At 43.7% G+C, this 19,380-nt stretch overlaps 1 protein-coding gene across 1 annotated transcript in view; it reads right to left on the reverse strand.

The window, feature by feature from the left end:
* Window positions 1-19,380, reverse strand: part of ANO7 (anoctamin 7) — a 2,026,240-nt gene that overhangs the window by 506,587 nt on the left and 1,500,273 nt on the right. The window contains exons 17-18 of the mRNA XM_069213645.1: window positions 15,718-15,772; window positions 7,035-7,132 (exon numbers count right to left, since the gene is read on the reverse strand). Coding sequence (XP_069069746.1) covers window positions 7,035-7,132; window positions 15,718-15,772 — 153 coding nt within the window. The remainder of the gene's footprint in view (window positions 1-7,034; window positions 7,133-15,717; window positions 15,773-19,380) is intronic.

Genomic DNA, 19,380 nt, shown 5'->3' on the forward strand with positions numbered 1-19,380 from the left:
AAGTAAGGAACAACCACATTTAGAGGGAGAGAGCACAGTCACTGGGGTCCTGGTTCGCAGGATTCCAGTGAACACAGTAAAAACACACTGACAGCAGGCAAAAAGTGTGGGTAACCATGCCAAAAATAGGGTACTTTTCTACACTTAGGACTCTGGGCACTTTCCCACTGTATTGCAGTGGGAAATTGCACATGCCCTTACTAGACATGCCAGAAAGGGGCGTTTATGTGATTGTATCAGGTGCTGTAACCAGGAGTGGCCTGTAAAAAAGTACACCACATACCCAAGGCGGGTACGGCTCTGGCTACTAGTGGAACTAGTGCCACCCACTAGAACAGCCTGTCAAGCATGTATCTGGCCTCCTCAGGAAGGGCTGTGGAGGTGCAGTTGCTCCGGGGCTCAGGTTGGCTCTTCTTACACTGTAGCTGATCTTGAGTAAGCCCCCCTGTAACTCTAGAGCACCCCCTGAAGGGCGGTGCAGGTGATAGGCAGAAGGCTGGGCAGGTACACATGGGTGACCCATGACCTGGTAATGAAGAACCCCCACGTGGGTTTTCCTTGCGTAAGGGATCAACTCTTCCCATAGGTTTTGCTTATTCTTTATCCAGTGGCCTTAGGGTCCTGGGCCCTTTCCCACAGTAAGTATAGTGTGAAAGTGTGCGTGCCTCTCCTACCAATGTTAGGAAGTGGTGCTGGCCAGTGCATGCACAAGTGGCCACTGGTGCTCCAAAAATGTGACCAGCCTGCCATAGCAAGCTTGTGTGTGCGCACTTGCACCCATGGTGTGCCGAAACATGTATCCAGCCTGCCACAACAGGCTTGTGTGGGCGCCCTTGCACCCATGGTGTGCTTAAACATGTATACAGTCTGCCTTAACAAGCTTGTGTGTGCGCACTTGCACCCATGGCGTTCTTAAACATTATCCAACCTCTTTCATTAGGCCCGTGTGTGCACATTTGGACCTATGGTGCTATTAAACATGTGTCCAGCCTGCCAATGCAGGCTTGTACGTGCGCAACGGCATGTATGCCCAGAGAGTGAACAATACCCAGATGTGTTTTCACCACATGTGAGAGCTGCTCTGCCCATAGGTTAACATAGGGGAAGTACAATTACTGCTAGCTGCAATTGTGGATTGTAGTGGAGCAGCTTCATAATGTTTACGATCATTGAATTTGTCCTGGCAGACCCCTTTCCATGGTAAATATAGTTTTGTCAAGAATATCTTAGAAAAGCCACTTCTAGAAAGTGGCCATTTCTGTGCACTAAAAACGCTTTGTGCCTTTTTAAATTCAACTTCAGTCCACACTGGAGGTGAGGGAACACATCTGTGCATTTCCCAATGACAGCTATAAACATTGGGCATACAACCAAAACAACAGACCTCTGCCATTTGAGGGCCTGGCTGGATAAATTTGAGGGAGAAGTTTTGACTCTTGGCCTCTCAGGCCAACTCATGGCCCTACTAAAGATTAAGATCTGCATTCCACAGCCCCATGGCAGACAGGACTGAATTTTAGGGGAGCCATCTGTGGTTCAAAGGGGAACACTCTGCGCCTCCCTTAACTTCAAAGGCACACTACAGTGTAACTACTGGTGCCACACTGCAGCATTTCAAAGATACTCTTGCGGAGACACAGGACCGGAGTTACCGGTCGGCGTCATGCACACTGCCGGAGGATTCTGTTGTGTACCAGAAGTAATTACTGCCATGGGAAGGGACCACTGACTCTTCCTAAATTGTGGCTGATGTGGATGGATTGCCTGTTGATGTGTAGCGCCCCAAAGAGTGCTCTTAAAGGGCTTGTTGGCTTGGCCCCTGTTCTTTGGTGGAGGTCTTAGTGACATCAAAAACCTCCCATGAGGAACCTACTACTTCCAACTGTGACATCTGGAGAGCCATGCCCTCTTAAGAGCCCACATAATCAACTGGTTCTCATCTGATAGCAGTGATGTAAGGGTTGAACCAAGTATTGTACCTGGAGACTGGATTGCCAGGTGCAGAACCTGCAAAGTACTGCCTGCATTCAAGGAGTGTGTCCCTTCATCGTGAGGCCACGTCACACATAAGCGTCTTGTTGGTGGTGATCACATTCACTAGTTGTGGGACCCCACATGGCCCGCTTAGTCTATTGTGCTGAATTTATGTCATGCAACACAATTACAGCATGCTCATTGTGTGCGGTGTCCGATTCACAGGCTGTGACTCTCGGAGGTGGAGGCTTACCCGTAGCAGTGCCTCATTCTACCTTGTGTGGCATGCTGAACCTGCCCCTCTGTGTGTGACTGGATTTGTTTGGTGCGACTCAAGTTATGGTGCACCAGACGTTGTGTCTCATTCCAGGGAGGTATGGAATTAGTAATTCTTTGTGTGTAATCAGATTTGCCTGATGCAACTCAAGTCATCGTGCACCAGGTGTTGTGCCTTATTCCAGGGAGGTACAGAATTGATAATTCCTCATGTGTAATAAAATTTGTCTGGTGCTACTCAAGTCATCCAGCGAGGTAAGAAATTGGTAACTCTTCATGTGTAATCGAAATGGTCTGGTGCAATTCAAGTCATAACGCACCAGATGTTGTGCCTCATCCCAGGGAGGGAGGACATTGGTAACTGTCCTTGTGTGATTGGAATTGTCAGGTGTGACTCAGTCATCATGTACCAGACATTGTGTCTCATTCCAGGGAGGTACGGAAATTGGTCCTTTTCGTGGGTGATTGGGATTGTCTGGAGTGACTCAAGTCATCGTGCACCAGACGTTGTGCCTCATTACAGGGAGGTGCACAATTAGTAATTATTTGTGTACTGGAGTGCCTGCCATAATTGGGCACTACTGGGAACAGTGTGTGTCCTACAGTCGCCATCCCTGTGCTTTGCAGTCCAGGAGCCACGTTGGAAGGCAGTGCGAAGACATGTGAGTGAACCTACCAAGTGGTGGTCAAACTTCCATTTGTTGACTATTACCTGATCAGGCTGTTATCTATTCTCATCCCCCGAACTTTCCCCTGGGACCCTGAATAAGTGTGACTCTGGCTGCGATTGACCTAATATCTCGGGAAAGGTTGCTTTCATCACCAACCTCTGGGGACGGAGTAGTAGGGATTGGGTTGAAAGGTGGAGGAAGGTTTGGACCCACGGGCTCTTTTAACACGGTGACAACTGGCCTGCCGGATATCAGTGCACCGCATTAGGGTGCTAGCAGCAAGTGTGTGCAAGTGAGTGTGTGGGAGTGACTGCCTGTGATTGACTACACCGCACAGCGGTGTTGCCATACACGTTGTTTCCTTGCCAAAAGACTATCACAGTTGACATTGGTTTTTACCCGTGCTGCCTAGGCCACAGAGCTCTTTAAAAGGGCTGAAATTATCTGTGTGTACAGATTGCTTATAATGATGTGAAACGGGATGCACCCTATAACTCTGTGATTCTGACCTGGGATAACTGCTGGGGTGGGCCTTGTGCTGACAATGGTTTGCACTGGATGAGGTTTCTGGGAGGGAACGTAGGCTTTTTCCCAAGTGTACATATTGCACATATTGTTTTTGACACTGTTGGGTCTAGTATTGCTAGTTATATTTTTGAATGTGATTTATGCCCAGATTTACATGATGTTCATGTTGTGTTAATTAAAGTATATGTTAAATACTAACCTTCTTTACATAAACAACAGGTGAAGTCTCTTTTGTGACACTCTGTGTATTTATCATGTATGTGTGCTCTGCCAATGCTTTACATATGCCCCTATGATAAGCCTGACTGCTCAGTGTCAAGCTGCCTGAGGGTGAGCACACGTTATACAATTCGTGTTACCAACCACCTCTGACGGAAGTAGTAGGTTCAGCCAACCAGAGTGTGCCGCCCCCAACAACTCCCATTTTATTACATATAAGTCACCACAAAGATGGGCCCTAGGTAGCCCATAGGGCAGGGTGCTGTCTAAATAAAAGGTAGGACATGTACTGTTTAATTTTACATGTCCTAGTAGTGAAAAACTCCCACATTCATTTTTTCATTACTGTGACGTCTACCCCTCCCATAGAATAACATTGTGAATTACTTATTTTATTTAATAATCTGTCATTCCTAAACCAGAGGTGGTAGATAGTTCATGTTTGGTATCTATGCACTTGTAATGATGAATCCTCTTGAATGGTAAAGTTGGATTTATCATTACAAGTTTGAAAATGCCACTTTTTAGAAAGTTGGCATTTTCTGCCCTTAGCCCTCTGTGCCTGCAGCCTGCCTTAGGTCACATGACTGGGTGTAACTGACAGTTGAGACTTTGTGAATTCACTCCAGACTGTCACACAAGGGAGGAATTAACAGAGCCTGAATCACCCATTAACTCACTTGATGGGAGTGGCAGAGCTAAGCACAGCCCCACTTGCAACTGAATAGGTTGGGCTCTGCCCCCACACAACAGGCTTAACGACCCTGTATTGTCAGCACAGCCAGCTAGGAGCCAAGCTGGAGAGGCAGGAAATTCCTGGAGCTTCATAGAAGTCTTCTGGAAACTTCTCCAAACTTCTATGAGCATGGCACCAGGGTATAAAAAGGGGCTCACAGACCCACTTTTCAGTTCACTACTGGACCTGCTGAAGGACTCTCAGAGGACTGCCTGCTGCCGTGACCTGCTGTGTACTCTTCCAGTATGCTGCTGGACTTGAAAGGACTGCTTTGCTGTCTGGAGCCTGCTTGGAACTTTCAGAGACCAGCCCTACTGTAGTGCCCCGCATCACCACCTGCACCCAGGACTTCAGAAGTTACTCCAGGGGCTAGTTTAGCTGGTCTCCTGTTCTGAGCCACAGGGACATGACAGGCTCCCACCATCTTAAACATGGACCCAGCCTGATTGAGTCTTGAACCAGCAAGAGGTCTTTATTCCTTCCTGAACCCTTGGTTGTGGTGCTAATGGTGCCCAGGTGGCTATTTTCCAAAACTGAGGACCTGCTATTTTGAACCTTAAACTTTAAATATTCAGAACTCTTGTTCTACTAATTGGATGTTCTTGGTTATGGTGTCAATTTGTTCATTAAAATTGTCAACATTATTCTAAATTGGTTTGAGATTTTTGTTGTGTTGTGTTTTCACTGTGTTGCTATTTGTGTGCTGCATAAATACTTAACACATCGCCTCTAAGTGTAGCCTGACTGCTTTCTGTAAAAAGCTACCCAGGGTAAAGCACAGGTTAAATTAGTGAATTTTGTGGTTCACCCTGGAAAGGATTGTGGCTGTTGCTTGATCAGGGCTGGCACCCCTGTCAACCAACAACCCAATTTCTCATATGTACCATGTCATTGTACTGGATCTGCTTCTCTATTCTCTTTGCATTCTTATTATTTTTCATACTACTTGCACAAATATAATAAAAAGTTTTAAACCTGTAATATAATAAAAAGAGTTTGCGTAAGAAGATGACTAACCACACATCGGTGTGTGTAGATTACAGTGAGCCGAACAGGTTTTTAATTTTTAATCATTGAGATAAACAATTCATGAGCTAATACTGCTTTAGGGTTAGTAAGTAATGGGTTTGGAGATGTAGTTTTATGTACTCTTCTGTTCTATTCAGAATCATAGTTCTTTAATTATACATTATTTTATTATTATTTATGGTAGGCTACCCATGCACAATTTATACTGGTTTCTTTTCTGTTTCTCTATTTTATGTAGATGTTATGAGTACAATCAAGTATGAAAGGTTAATTGCTACACATAAAGCACTTGGCCCAAGTGTTAGCTCATAACTGGTTCTAAACAGGACCTCAGGGGAAAAGTGGAGATTATGGGTGAGATATACGAAGATAAGGAATAGCGATTTCCTAACTGCAATTTCATGCAAATCGCGATTAGGAAATCACTATTCCTAATTTATTAAACTCTTTTGAGTTTCCTAAGCAATTGCTAATGGGTCACAAATTGAGCTACCGCATGCATATTAATGATGTAGGTCACAATTTGCGACCCACTAGGATTCATGCCATTACAGGGATAGTGGCTTGCTGGGGTCAGTGAACGACCATGTCTGTGATTATTTTTAAATAAAGCATTTTTTTAAATGCAGCCATTTTTCTTAAAGGAAAATGAAGCATGTTTAAAAAGAAAAAAAAAACATTTAAGTTTAATTTTTTAAGGGTAAGCAGTGATCACTGAGGCCATTGCCATAACAATCTCAAAGGTTATGGGGTACCAAAGGGATCCTTTTCTGTTTGCATATGGGTTATCACCACTTTTTAAGTGGTGGTAAAGTATTACTGTTTCATAACATGATTTTGGTTGCAAAACAGTAATACACATCATACCGATTTGGTGTTTGGAAGGGACGCCCAAAACATGCTCCTTCCAAATACTGAATTGCACATGCAAATTGCAATTCGGTAACAAATTACCACATCACCTTTTGCATTTTTTACATCAGAATTTTTTTTATTTTCCGGTCGCAAATGGCCCGGCGACTGGAAAAAAGTTTTGTACATCTGGCCCTGTAAGTGTAATGCACAAGAAATTTAAAATGATCATGGGCCATTACTTCCAGAAATATGTTCTAGCAGGAAAATATGTTTGTTTCAAACTAACATAGATTCAAACTTAAATGAATGGGATTGGTTTTAGTTTTATGTACTCCTCTGAATGGCAATGCTAAATTGCACTTTCAAAATATGTATTGTTGCAAATGGTAAAATATGAATTATTTGTGTCTGGTGGTTATTTTTGAGATAGAATTTCATTAATTATATACTAGTAGTAGTACAATGCAACATTGGTGCACGCAGGGAAAGCAGTGGTAAGACTCAGCATATCGTGCGTCTCCCATACAAAGTAGGAAACTGCACGTGACCACAAATGCAGCAAGTGGATGAATAAAGGACGGGGCAGACCTGGCACTAATTTTGAGGCAGAAACCCTAGACCCACCCACTGTGTAGATGACAAATTATGACAGTTGTGAAGATCCCAATGGGTGTCATTATACCCAGGGTGCAGAGCAGAAGAAATTGTATTATCTATATTCTGTGCAGCACAAGAAAAATACTTACGGTACAATGAACTCTTGAATGTTATTGATAAGTTGTTTGCCAACCATTATCACTAGTAACTCCTGGGCAAGCTCGATGAGACAACCACCGGAACTGCACTAAGAGAGGGAAAAATTTAAAATGTATAAGAAATAATGTGTTCCAACACTGAGTGACAGGCTGAAATTAAAAAGCGATTAGACAAATGGTGGGACAGCAAAAAGGTAATGCCCCTGGTGGTGGGGAACATGGCGGGCGGCAGACGTGCCGTGCGCTGACCGTCCTACTGAGCTCCCCAGAGGACGATGAGCGTGGTGTTTTGCCCTATGGTGAAGGTACAGCAGTGGCGGGGCCTTGCCTGTAGGCCTATGTGTGGGGGCTCCAGCCCCACGAAGACGAATGGCGGTGCCTCGGTGGGAGCTGCGGGTTGGGCGCGCGCTGCTCAAGAGGAGCCGGCAGGCAGCTACGCGCGTTCCCCTCCAGGGGATCGCAGGAAGAGTCAGCACCAGTCGGGTGGCTGAGCAGGCGGCGGCCTGCAGGGCAGGTTTGCTGCAAGAGGATCCTAGCTCAGAAGTAAGCTTGCTTCTCTCTTCTTCCAAAAGGATCTATCTTGGCTAGAGGTAAGAGAGAGCCCATATGAAGGATGGTGCCATTAAAACTAAATCTAATATAAAAAACCTAAGCTTGTTTTCAGGAGGAGAAGGTGGTAGGGAGGAAGTTAGATTTCAGGCCGAAGGTTCTTCCAGGGAGGAGTTTGGGAAGAACTTTAGGAGAGCCACTTCTGGACAGGAAAAAAGCATTGGAAAAATGAAAGCAACTCCGTCCATGTGGGCATACTTTAGGGTTCTTCCGTTGGCTGTTTCTACTTCTGGTGCCCAGATGGAGAAGCTGGACCAGGTGGTTTCCTTCCCACAATATGGGGGCACGTCGAAGCAGGGTATTATACCCCCAGACCTGAGGAGGCTTCTCAGATTGGTTCTTGTTGCGTTAGTCAGTGGGGGTTACGGTCATTATGGAAGATTTGGAACTATCTACTCCTTCCAGCCCTGGGGAGCTTTCGGGGGTGATGGGATCTCCCCCCCCTCGGTGCAACTTGGGGCTGGCGGAGCGACCTGAGCTCGATAAACTGGATAGTATGTTTTTGGCACTTACAGAGAATATATCCAAAGGGTTTGCGGTTTCAGAAGGAAACCAAGGCGAGATCAGGTCGGCTTGTGAGTCCTTGGAAAAACAATTCGATATTCTGATCCTTAGGACCCAAGCCCTTGAGGAGCCAATGGAGTTTGTTAAAGAAGAATTGAGTAAGAAAAAGGAGGGATTTGAATTACTAAAGGAAAGTGAACGTAGTTTACAGGAGAAACTGGAACACCTGGAAAATTCTTCAAGGAGGAATAATTTAAGGATTCGAAAGGTGCTGGAAGGTGTGGAAGGGGACGACCTAAAGAAATATGTTGCTTCTCTTATAAAAAAATCAGTGCCTGTGGAAGAAAGTTAGGCTGAGATTATAAAAGATATTCAGAGAATTCCTAGAGATCGGTTTAGGAAGGATCCTAATAGGGAGAAGCCGCAGAAGATTTTGATCAATTTCCAGACCTATCAGTTGAAAGAAAAAATATTGGCGAAGGCATTGGGACTGGGTCCTCTGAAAGTTGAGGAGTTCTCATTTGAGGGTAGGTTGGATTTATTTAGAGTAACACTAAATAGGCAGTGGGAGCTGGGAAAATGATTGGAAGAATTTAAAAAGGTGGGTGCAGCAGCCCAACTTAAATTCCCAGCAACCCTGCGTGTAATGCATAATACTAGAATGTACAATATCAGAGACCCAGCCTTAGCAGATGAATTGCTAGAAGGTATAAAAAATGGCAACACTGCACAGGTTATGCCGGGGAGCTCAAAGGGGCTCTAAATGAGACCTAAGGGTCGGTCAATAGGATGGGGCGTTCCCCCGGGTTGGGAGGGTGGGGAGGGTAAGGAAAGGGTTGTAGGGGGGGTTAAGGGGATGGGGTTTGCACTGAAGGTGGGTTGGCTTGGAAGAAGCTATAAAATGTCCTTATGCACCCTAGGCCGCTTATGCACAAATGTATAGAGTCTTAGAGGGTCAGGGGGAGGGGGCGGGTATATTGCAAATAATGTCTTGGAATCTGAACGGTTTAAGGGTGAAGGCTAGGGCAAGAAAAATGTTGTTGTTACTTAGGGAATGTCCAGCACACATAATAGGTTTTCAAGAGACGCATTTAACTAAAGAGGAGGTATTTAGTTTGTTTACTAGTCACAAATGGATTCACCACTATGGCCCTCTTTATGAACTTGGTGGTCTGGGCCGCTATGCCGGCGGTGGCGGGAAATCCCGCCATCCGGCATTGCAGCCCAGACCAGCACATAATGAAGACAGGCACATAATGAAGACAGGCAGCCTGTCGGTGGACAGCATCATTGTCCGACAGGGCAGCGTTGCTGCCCCCTTGGATAATGATCCCATTTCCCCCAGCCTTTCACCCGCCAGGGAAAGGCTGGCAGAAGGGGTGCTTCGGGCCCCTGTGCAGTGCCCCATCGCGCAGGTCACTGCCAGATATTAGTTATTCTGCCACACATTTGTCTGATCATGCTGCAGTGGTTTTAAGAATGTATTATCCTCAGGAGACGAGGGGGAGAAGGTGGACTCTCAACAGAACTCTGTTGTTAGAAGAAGATATTATAGGCCGGCTTCGGAAGGACACCGAAGAGTTTTTTAGAATTAATCATGGTTTGGCTTCTATAGGTGTAGTGTGGGATACTTATAAGGCAGTAATGAGGGTAAAGATGATAAGAATCGCTAGTTATAGAAGAAGGCAGCATAGGGACCAGTTGGAGGGTATTGAGAGGCAAATACGGTTGTGTGATTTGGAGTTTGAGAAGGGAGGTGACGAGGAGTTCTTGAATAACAAGAGAAGGGATTTGCGGCAGCAGTTGGAGTTAGTCCTACAAGTTAAAATTGCTAAGAGATGGGAGGTAAACAAGCAGACTCAGTTCGAGATTGGAGGTAATATGGGGAAGTTACTGGCATGGAAAATTAAGAAAGATCAGGTACGGGGCAATATAGATGAACTTGTGGATAGTTATTCTGGCGTTAGATTTACAACTCCTGATGAGATAGAAGAGGCCTTCCTAAAGTTTTTTGCCTCTCTATATAGGGAGGATGGGGAAGTAGAGTTTGAGGCAGCTGAGAATTGCCTGGATATGGAAGTCCTCCCCCGGCTTAAGCAGGACAAGCAGTCATATTTAGGCGGACCTATCATGGAAAGGGAGATAAGGGCAATTCTGAAAAAGAGTAGTAAGAGGAAGGCGGCAGGACCAAATGGTATCCCGGTTGAATTCTATCAGATATTGGGTGACTCTATAATCCCTCAGATGGTCCAATTATTTTTGGAGATCTTTGAGGAGGGTGTTCTACCACCAGCTTTATGGCGGGAAGCTACTATCTCTCTTATTTTAAAACCAGGTAAATCTCCAGTGAGGTGTGAATCATATAGACCAATATCTTTGTTGAACACTGACTATAAGATTTATGCTAAGGTTTTGGAAAACAGGCTGAGTGGCGTAATTGGTGAACTAATACACCCAGATCAGAAAGGCTTTATACGGAATAGGTTTATGTGCGAGCAAACATTTAACCTAATTGACTTAGCTACTACGTATCAAGAACCGTTAGCAGTTATAGCTTTGGATACTATAGAAGCGTTTGATAGGGTTACCTGGAATTACTGAACTAAAATTTAGTTCTTCAACTGTATAATTTGGGTACTAAATTTTGCCAAGCAATTCAGTTGATTTACTAGGCACCAGAGGCGAGGGTGTTGGTGAATGGGGGACTTACAGATTTGTTTGAGATTACTAGAGGTACAAGACAGGGTGTTCCTCTTTCCCCTTTGTTATTCGATCTGTATATAGAGCCCTTTGCAAGAAGGATTAGGCAAGATTTAAGATTTTCTCCCTTTAGCAGTAAAGGATGGGTGAAGAAGGTAGCTTTATTTGCTGACGACCTCTTAGTTTACACTTCAAATTTATCTGACTCTTTCCCGGCATTATTGAGTTTGGCGGAGGGTTTTGGGAGGGTTTCAGGTTACCATATTAATCCGGATGAAACAGAAATAATTGTATGGAACCTGGGGGCCGACAATTGCTGCACAACATAATCTATGAGATAATTAGGTTTGGTAATAGACCAGGAGGTGGAGCGAATTGCAGAGGTTAATCTCAGGGCTGTAGTATCAGAATGTAGTAAGTTAATGTTAAGATGGGCACATTTGCCTCTTACATTGATTGGGAGGGTAAATTTAGTTAAAATGATGATCCTGCCTAAGTTGAATTTTCTTTTTAACTCTATCCCATTATCAATGGATAGTAAGCTCTTGAGTACGTTTCAACAAAAGGTCAATTCGTTTATTTGGGCACAAAAAGGTTCTAGCATCACATGGAAGAAACTGCGCAGAAGAAAGGAGAAAGAAGGCCTTACACTTCCCGATTTACAATATTACGTATGGGCATTCCATCTGAGGAATGTAAGAATGTTATTTAGTGATCCAGATTACTCGGCAGTTAGAGAAATGCTTAATTGTATGGTAGCAACAGTAAAAGGCGCAGCTACTCATTTTTTGTATACGTTTGGGGATCCCAAGTTTTTAAGAAGGTGAGACTGAAGATATTGCAGGATGCAGCCAAAGTGTGGTATAGGGTACGGCAACTGGCAGGAATTTAGTATTATAGTTTTTGGGCACCAGTTTGGGAGTCCCCGGGGACGCCTGAATGTCTTACTGACATGTTAGCTTTGCCTCTTAACAAAGCAGGGATCCAATACTGGGGGGAGCTAGTCGGCAGTGGTTTGTTATTATCTTGGGAAGATCTTATGGAACGGACTGGTCAAAGTTTATCAAGGTTGCAATATATACAATTGAGGAATTGATCTCAGAAGGTTATAGCTAGGTTGGAGGCCGAAAAACAGTTTCTAGACAATATAATAAATAACCACACAAGTATAGCAAAGGTCTTTAGTTGGTATTGGGCCCTGGTGGAGGTGCAGGATGGGGACTTGCCGTACTCTCTTTGGGGGGAAGTTATGCCCGTAGATCAAATACAAAGATGGTGGGGAGACTCAATACGTATTGTATATAAAGAAGTTAAATTAGCATCACTATTGAGGAACCACCTCTTTACCTTTCATAGGGTCTTTTTTACACCAGCGAAGCTCTCAAAGATGAGAGGAGGAGACCCAGTTAACTGTGCAAAATGTGGCTTATTGAGAGCATCAGACATCCATATGCTTTGGGATTGCCCATTTGTTGGTTGAAGCCCCAAGAGTATGGTAGCAGGGTCTGCAGGGATGAGATATCCTCAAGGTTCCTTTTAATGGGGCCCAGAACCTCCTTCCAGAATGTTTCTATGACTACACAAGACCCCAAATGATTATGAAATCACCATTTTCCTGTGTGCCACACCAATAGAGTGACAGAGGGGTAGATTCTGCTTAAGCAGATAGGGGTGAGGTAAAATTGGTACATTATCTTGTAACAGACTCTCTGTGAGGAATGCTGTTGTGTATCTTAGGGCTATTGTTCCAGGCATCTGCTTTTGCATTCTTCATACAGGCTTCACCAAGTCCATTTCACATTGTGTTTGTTATATGGATATTTGCAATTGGCTTTGGAAAATATGCCTTTCTTACCCTCAGATGAGAGAATTAATTTCTCTAATGGCATGAAAGGTTGAGTGGGTGCTTGGGCGTTTGCTGGGTGCCCAGCACAATGTTGTAGTTGTAATATTAGAGGCATGAGAAGTTTAGATAGACCTTCCTGGAATAAATAGTCCAGGATTCAATAGTCCCCCTGCTTGAAATGATGATTGGAATGAAGCCACAGGGGTAAAGTCAGGGTTCTTTGCTATGGATGTGTTGGGAGGGAGAAAAGTAGTGAATCCCCTTTTAATAGCCTCCTGATCTCAGATCCCGAGCACTTTTCAGGGTGGTATAGATATACAAGTACTTTCAGGGTGGTGACCAACATAAAGCCAAGCCAAGACCCACAGTTGGTGACAAGTCTCTGCGTGACCCATGTGGAACCAATTTGTCTCGCTTTTTTGGAAACCAACTTAGATAAATAATGCAAGAGTTCCGCCCAGTAATAATCCACCCTTATCTCTCAGCAGCAGATATCAATGAATGAAGCTTGTTCTGTAGGAGTTTTATGTCTTCCGTGGGAATGGGAGTAGAAAGAGGCTAAAAAAGATAAAGGATCCTAGGAAGGATGTTCATTTTTATGATATTGTGGAAGGTCCTTGGGAGGGGATGGCCAGATTGGGCACTTGTGATTTCTCTTTGTTGACCTTAAAGCCAGATACCAGTTAGAAGGATTCTAGTGCATCAACCAATGTTGGGAGGGATTCTGACGGATTAGGTAATGTGAGGAGAAGGCCGTTTGCAAATAAATTGACTTTGTAGATCCTTCTTTCGAAGGGATTACCCAATATTGTCTCTGTCTGTCTAGTCTGTATGGCAAGAAGTTCTACTGCCAAGGCAAACTGAAGAAGGGCGAGAGGGGTGCCGCTCGCCAGCGTGATCACTTTCTTAGTTTGACCATTTATCTTAATAGGTGTGGTGGGAGAAGAAATAGCTGCTGTGTTCTTGCTTATCATTTTAGGAACTAGCTGAATCTTATCAAGGACCACTCTAAATAAGGTCCACCTAACCCAGTCAAATGCCTTTTCAACATCTGTAAATAACATCAAGCTCAGTTTCTGTTCTTTTCCAGTCAGATGGGCAATACAACGAATATTATCTGTTCCCTAACACTAGTGAATAAAACTCACTTGGTCGGCTCTATAGTGCTGTGAAGGTGGGGCTCAAGGCATTTTGCAAGTATTTTGGTGTATAGCCTTGCATCAGTGTTTAAAAGAGTAATTGGGCACTAGGAGGTACAATTGGATGGATCTTTCCCAGGTCTGGGAACGAGGGCAATCTCAGCGTCTCACATTGTGGGGGTGAGACTTCCATCAAGTGCAAAGGAGTTAAACAGCGCTGCTAGCTGGTCCTGTAGGAGGAAAAAAAATACCCTATAAAAATCTAACAAGAGGCCATCAGGTCCAGGCATCTTTCCCAGAGCCATAGAGTGGAAGGCCTTGGACAATTCAGCGGTTACAATTGGTGCCACAAGCAAGCCCCTATGGGAGGGTGTGATAGAGGTCCATTCACAAGATTGAAGATAGATCCAGATGTTATAGGCATTTTTATACTTGCCTTTTCGACCCTCCTGGTCCTCATATATGTTATGCCACAAGGCTTGTGTGTTTTTTTGCAGATCGCTCGTTTAAGACATTGATTTATTTTATCATAGTTTCCAGATCTGCTCTTATCATGATCAGACCCCTTTCTGTTTCTGGATTTTGGCAGACATCCTCCAAATTGTGTAGCTTTTACTTGGCTCCATTGCTCTAGCACAAGCAGACTGACTGTGCTCAGTGCATCAGTATCTTTTATAAGCCTTTTAACCTGCAAAAAGAGTCTGGTCACTTATTTCCTCGTGCACTGTCTAAACCGGGAATCGTTTCCTATACAAGGTTTTCACACTGCATGCAGAGACCCAACAGCACCTCTCTCCTCCAGCCCAACACATGAGCAGGGAGCAGAGTCATCAGCATTGCACTTAATAAGCTTTTTGCTTCAACAAGAAAGTGTAAGTAAATAACAAATACACAGGCTTCCCTTATATATGTTGTCTTGGAGACAGAACCAAAACAGGACTGCTTTGGGATGGAGGAGGGGTTTTATACTGTTAAGCAAAGCAATAGCAGAGAGACTGTCAGGACAATTTCAATTTCGCACAGGCCTGTAAAATGCATGTCTCAGGATGGTGGGCCTTCCGCACACAGTTAGGAGTGGGACAAGAAGAATGGAGTCAGGTTAATGATGACTTAGGTCCTCATTTCGAGAACTCCTTTACTTAGAAGGTAGAACTGCACATAATGAACTTAAAGACAGCAAGGTGAAGTTTTACCACGTGTGGTAATACCCCCCTTTTTTTAGTTCAGCAGTAAGGAAAGGGAACTAGCACGTTTCCCCCAGTTTCAAGATTTAAAACTCTTGATATTGCAGCATGCCCTTGCACAAATTGGGTGCGAAGAAAACTAAAACTGCCAGAAGTGTGTGGTACTACTGTAATCCTGACTAGGGCAGAAATTCCAGAGTGAATGGGGGATTACTAATCTGATGAGAATGAGGGACATTGGGTCTGCTTTACAGTTGAGTAATAATGAACAGTCCTCTAAATTTTAGAGGAAATTTTAAATTCGGAGGATAATCCACATGTGGAATTTCCACAATCATAGGGATAGTCTGGTAGAGAAAATGCAGCTCTGGATCGTTCTCAGGTTTAAGCATTTCTTCCATATATTGAAGGATATTTTTAGTGCCACATCTATCGAAATCACACTTGTAGTAGGACTAACAGAACACTGATTTAAAGAGTTCCCATGGGGCAATGGGCTGGGATGAGAATGAAGGAATCCATTAGCAGCAAAACAGTAGACACATGCAAAGAGAGTTTTTTTAGGAAAAATTAAATACGATGCTGCTCGGCTCTCTCAAATCTCTCTCTCACTCACGTCCAGTATCTCTCCCAATACTGCTAATAATTGTAAATCCCATGAAAGATATTTATAACCCTGACAGTATACTTACATCCTCATTTCGCATACCAAAGAGGGTGCTGTAGTGCCCAGGGTATCCCACAAATCTGTGGAGAGATAATGCCTTGTGAAAACAGAATAATAACATTGGACAGTACAAATGAAACTAGAATGCTTGGGCCTCATACTGAAAACAGAAGTATAAATATATCTTGAGAACAGCATCTCACAGAGCAGGATAAACACCCAAGAACAGTAGTCACAAAAAGAGTACATGCCACCATTAAGCCCATTAGAGGACAAATCAATGCATTACAAACACAGAAGAACAAAAAGCACCCCTCAGCAAAAGCGACAATATTACATTTTTAGGCTACAAACGTGCTAAAAAAGGGCCAGATTCACAAAGCCCTCCATTCCTTTAGGAATATACCTGTGTTTGGAGCAGAATTCCTACTTTGAGTTAATTCACAAAGACTACTTCTGGAAATTTATGTGAGTCGTAGACTTCCAGGAGGAGGGATATACATAAAATGTAGACATGCAAAATGTTCACTAAGTGGAAAAACTGCCTTTGTGTAATTGGTGTAATTGGTAATTTGTACATATAAAAAATTCCCTTGTTTCCATATGGTGAAAATATTTTCCCCATGGCCAAAAAGCTTTCCTAACAGTCCCAACTCCACAGGTTGTTTAAGTAAATGCTCAATAACTCACAACTTTTTGCATTTTCACTTATGCTTCCTGGTAGACCCACCCGGAAACGCCAGAAAATGTGCTTCTAACTCTAAATTAGCAACTGCTGTAATTCCAATACAATAGATTTACACATTTGTAAATGCCATTTACTAGATTCACACAACGAAGGAAATTGGCAAGGCTGTGGCAGTCATTCAATTGTCAGAACAGGCACTACCATGGTGTCACCCTGGTGAGTTTGGTAACTCTATAAGGCTACAGTGTAGAACCCTTGCCTGGCCCAGAGCAATACTTTGAATTCTCAAACACTGCTGAAAGGTTCACAAGGCACTGAGATAATCTTTATGATTACAATTGCTGGGTTGTGCAAACGTCACTGGAAAAAGGGTAGTATCTATGGTTCCATCGCCTATGCCATGATGTACAAGTGAGAGATTCCTTGGAATTACCCCTTTTTTGGAAATCTCCAGAGGCTAACTAACAGTCTTCCAAAACATGCACAGCACTGATAGGCAATGGCCAGGGATTCCCTATAGTTTGGTGTTCCCAAGGCACCAATCCTTAAGATGATATTTTCTGGGTTGTACAAGCAATCCTTCATAGGAGATTTCTGTGGATTCCACTTTGTCTGAAGTATTTGCTGTTCACAGGTAAGTTAATCCTAAGAATTCTAATGATGTCTTGTGTTTCAGAGTAACTAGATCATCTCTTCCTCTCTTTGGACTCCTGTGAGTCCTAGGGAGGGGGAAAGGTGGCCTATGCTCGGCCAATCTTGTGAACCATATTGCAATTTGCGCCTTCCTGTCAGACATGATAATCAGACGACAAGCACCACCATCTAGTTCTCACTTGGGTGGTGTCTGTCGATACCTATCAAAGGTGGGGACTAGGTTGGTAATTCCCTGAATGGTTCTGCACGAGAAACATGATTGACTAACACTTTATTTCAATTTCCCTCTGTGGCACTGGTAAAATGGCTCCATTCATGAGCAGATTGCGGATGCCTTTGACAAAATTTTCTGTTTAGAGTACAACGAAAATCTGGTGCTGCAACAAAAAAGATCTGAACATTTTTGGAATTTTTTTATGATAACCTTGGCTGACTATTTGAAGTATCCAAGCATGACTAATCATTGAATGCCACGTTAGAAAAAGTACAGGAGTCTCCCTCCCAGTCTCTCCAGATAGTCAGGCTTTTCGATTTGCAGAGATTTGGGGGAGATATGATGGGCTTTTGCTGAGATTTTGTGCAGTTTACATATTTTGATCCAACTGTCAGGGAGGAAAAAATCTACGTTACAAAAATCTCTTCCTCTTAACCCCTTGCGTTCTGAGGATGGAAGGGTTCCCCCCTGAGCCCCGGTGGGCGTCTCCTCGCACCCATCCACAGGGTCCGCTCCTTTAAAACCACCCCACCAGGGATGGCAGTAGAAGGGCTCCCACCAACATCCCCAACATCAGTGATCTGATGAAGTCGGCACCCACACGGCACACCAGTGTAATCAAATGCAGTCCACCGCGTTGGGAGCCATTTCGTAGAGGAGCGAGGACACAATGCGTCCTTCTCCGGGTGCAGGGGGTTTTGTTTTGCAGGAAAACAGACACATGTCAAGAAGGAAGAAGTTCTGTAGCAGTAACAGAATGTTTTATTTTGTGTGAAATTATCCTTGGATTTGTGCATGATGTGTATTGTGTTGTCTTGTGTGTAATTTTATTTTGTTTTTCCTTTCTAGTGGGATATCGTTGCTGCTTGCTGTGTCTGTGCAGAGTAGGTGCTTGTGAGTCTAGCTGCCTCTGGGAAGTGAGTGGTATAGTTTTTGAGTATAGGTTGTGTGCTTTGCATTGATTGACTTTTCCTTTCAGATTACCAGTAATTTTACTTACCACTTGATAAAGCCACAGTTGTTTATTACTTATTTCACACAGTGTTGGTTATTGTTGACTTATTAGTCAAGTTACTGTAATTAGTAAGGATTATGGCCAGCCGCAGGATTACAGCTCATCAGGTTGTTGGTATGCTTTTTGATTCTTCCTCTAACCATGATTATGAGATTGACTCTGCATCTGAGGAAGAGGAGGAAGTCCAGGATTCTGGCAGTGAATTTTCTCAATGAGAGAAATCATCTGATGATGATGCCACCCTGAGTGCAAGGGAAATGCCTTTTTTAGGGGAGGACACAGGTATGCCAACAGTGCAGCAAGAGGCATGTGGATTGAACCCTGGGGCTGAAAGGTTTCTCATTGGAAGTGTTGAACTCTGGGTTGCCCCAAACACGGTGCAGCCAGCATTGCTTGCCTTTTCTGGTATTAGAGGCTGTCGAGTGAATACTGAAAACCTTTTGCCTATACATTTCTTTCAGTTGTTTATGGATGATGTATTTATGGATGAGATTGTTGACCAGATCAATTTGGATTCTGAACAGTATTTGAGGGACAACAGTGCCAGACTTAAGCCCCACTCTAGAGCTAGCCGGTGGACTCCCACAAATCTGGATGAGTAGAATAAGTTCATGGGTTTAACTTTTTTGATGGGCTTCATAAGGAAGCCATCTCTATCTTCATATTGGACTACCAGTCCCTAGATGGCAAAGACTATATTTTCTGAAACCATGAGACGTGATCGGTATTTGCTTCTGCTTTGGAGGCTACATTTTTTTGATCATACTTCAGCATTGCCACAAGATTACCCTAATTGTTACCATCTTTTAAAGATGCATCCTGTCCTTGATCACTTTGTAGGTCGATTTTCAGAGATCTATGTTTCAGGAAAAGAAATAGCTGTGAATGATTCTTTGGTCCTGTTCAAGGGCCGTTCACTTTTTAGGCAGTACATATCTAGCAAGAGGGCACTTTATGGAATTAAGATGTATATGTTGTCTGAGAGTAGTACTGGACATGTCTATAATTTCAGGGTGTACACTGGTAGGGATTCCACTATTGACCCCCCTGGTTACCCGTCCGTGTTCAGAGTTAATGAGACCATTGTGTGGGAACTTGGTAGAGGACTTTTTAACAA

Source organism: Pleurodeles waltl, chromosome 11 (assembly GCF_031143425.1).
Source record: "Pleurodeles waltl isolate 20211129_DDA chromosome 11, aPleWal1.hap1.20221129, whole genome shotgun sequence".
NCBI lineage: Eukaryota > Metazoa > Chordata > Amphibia > Caudata > Salamandridae > Pleurodeles > Pleurodeles waltl.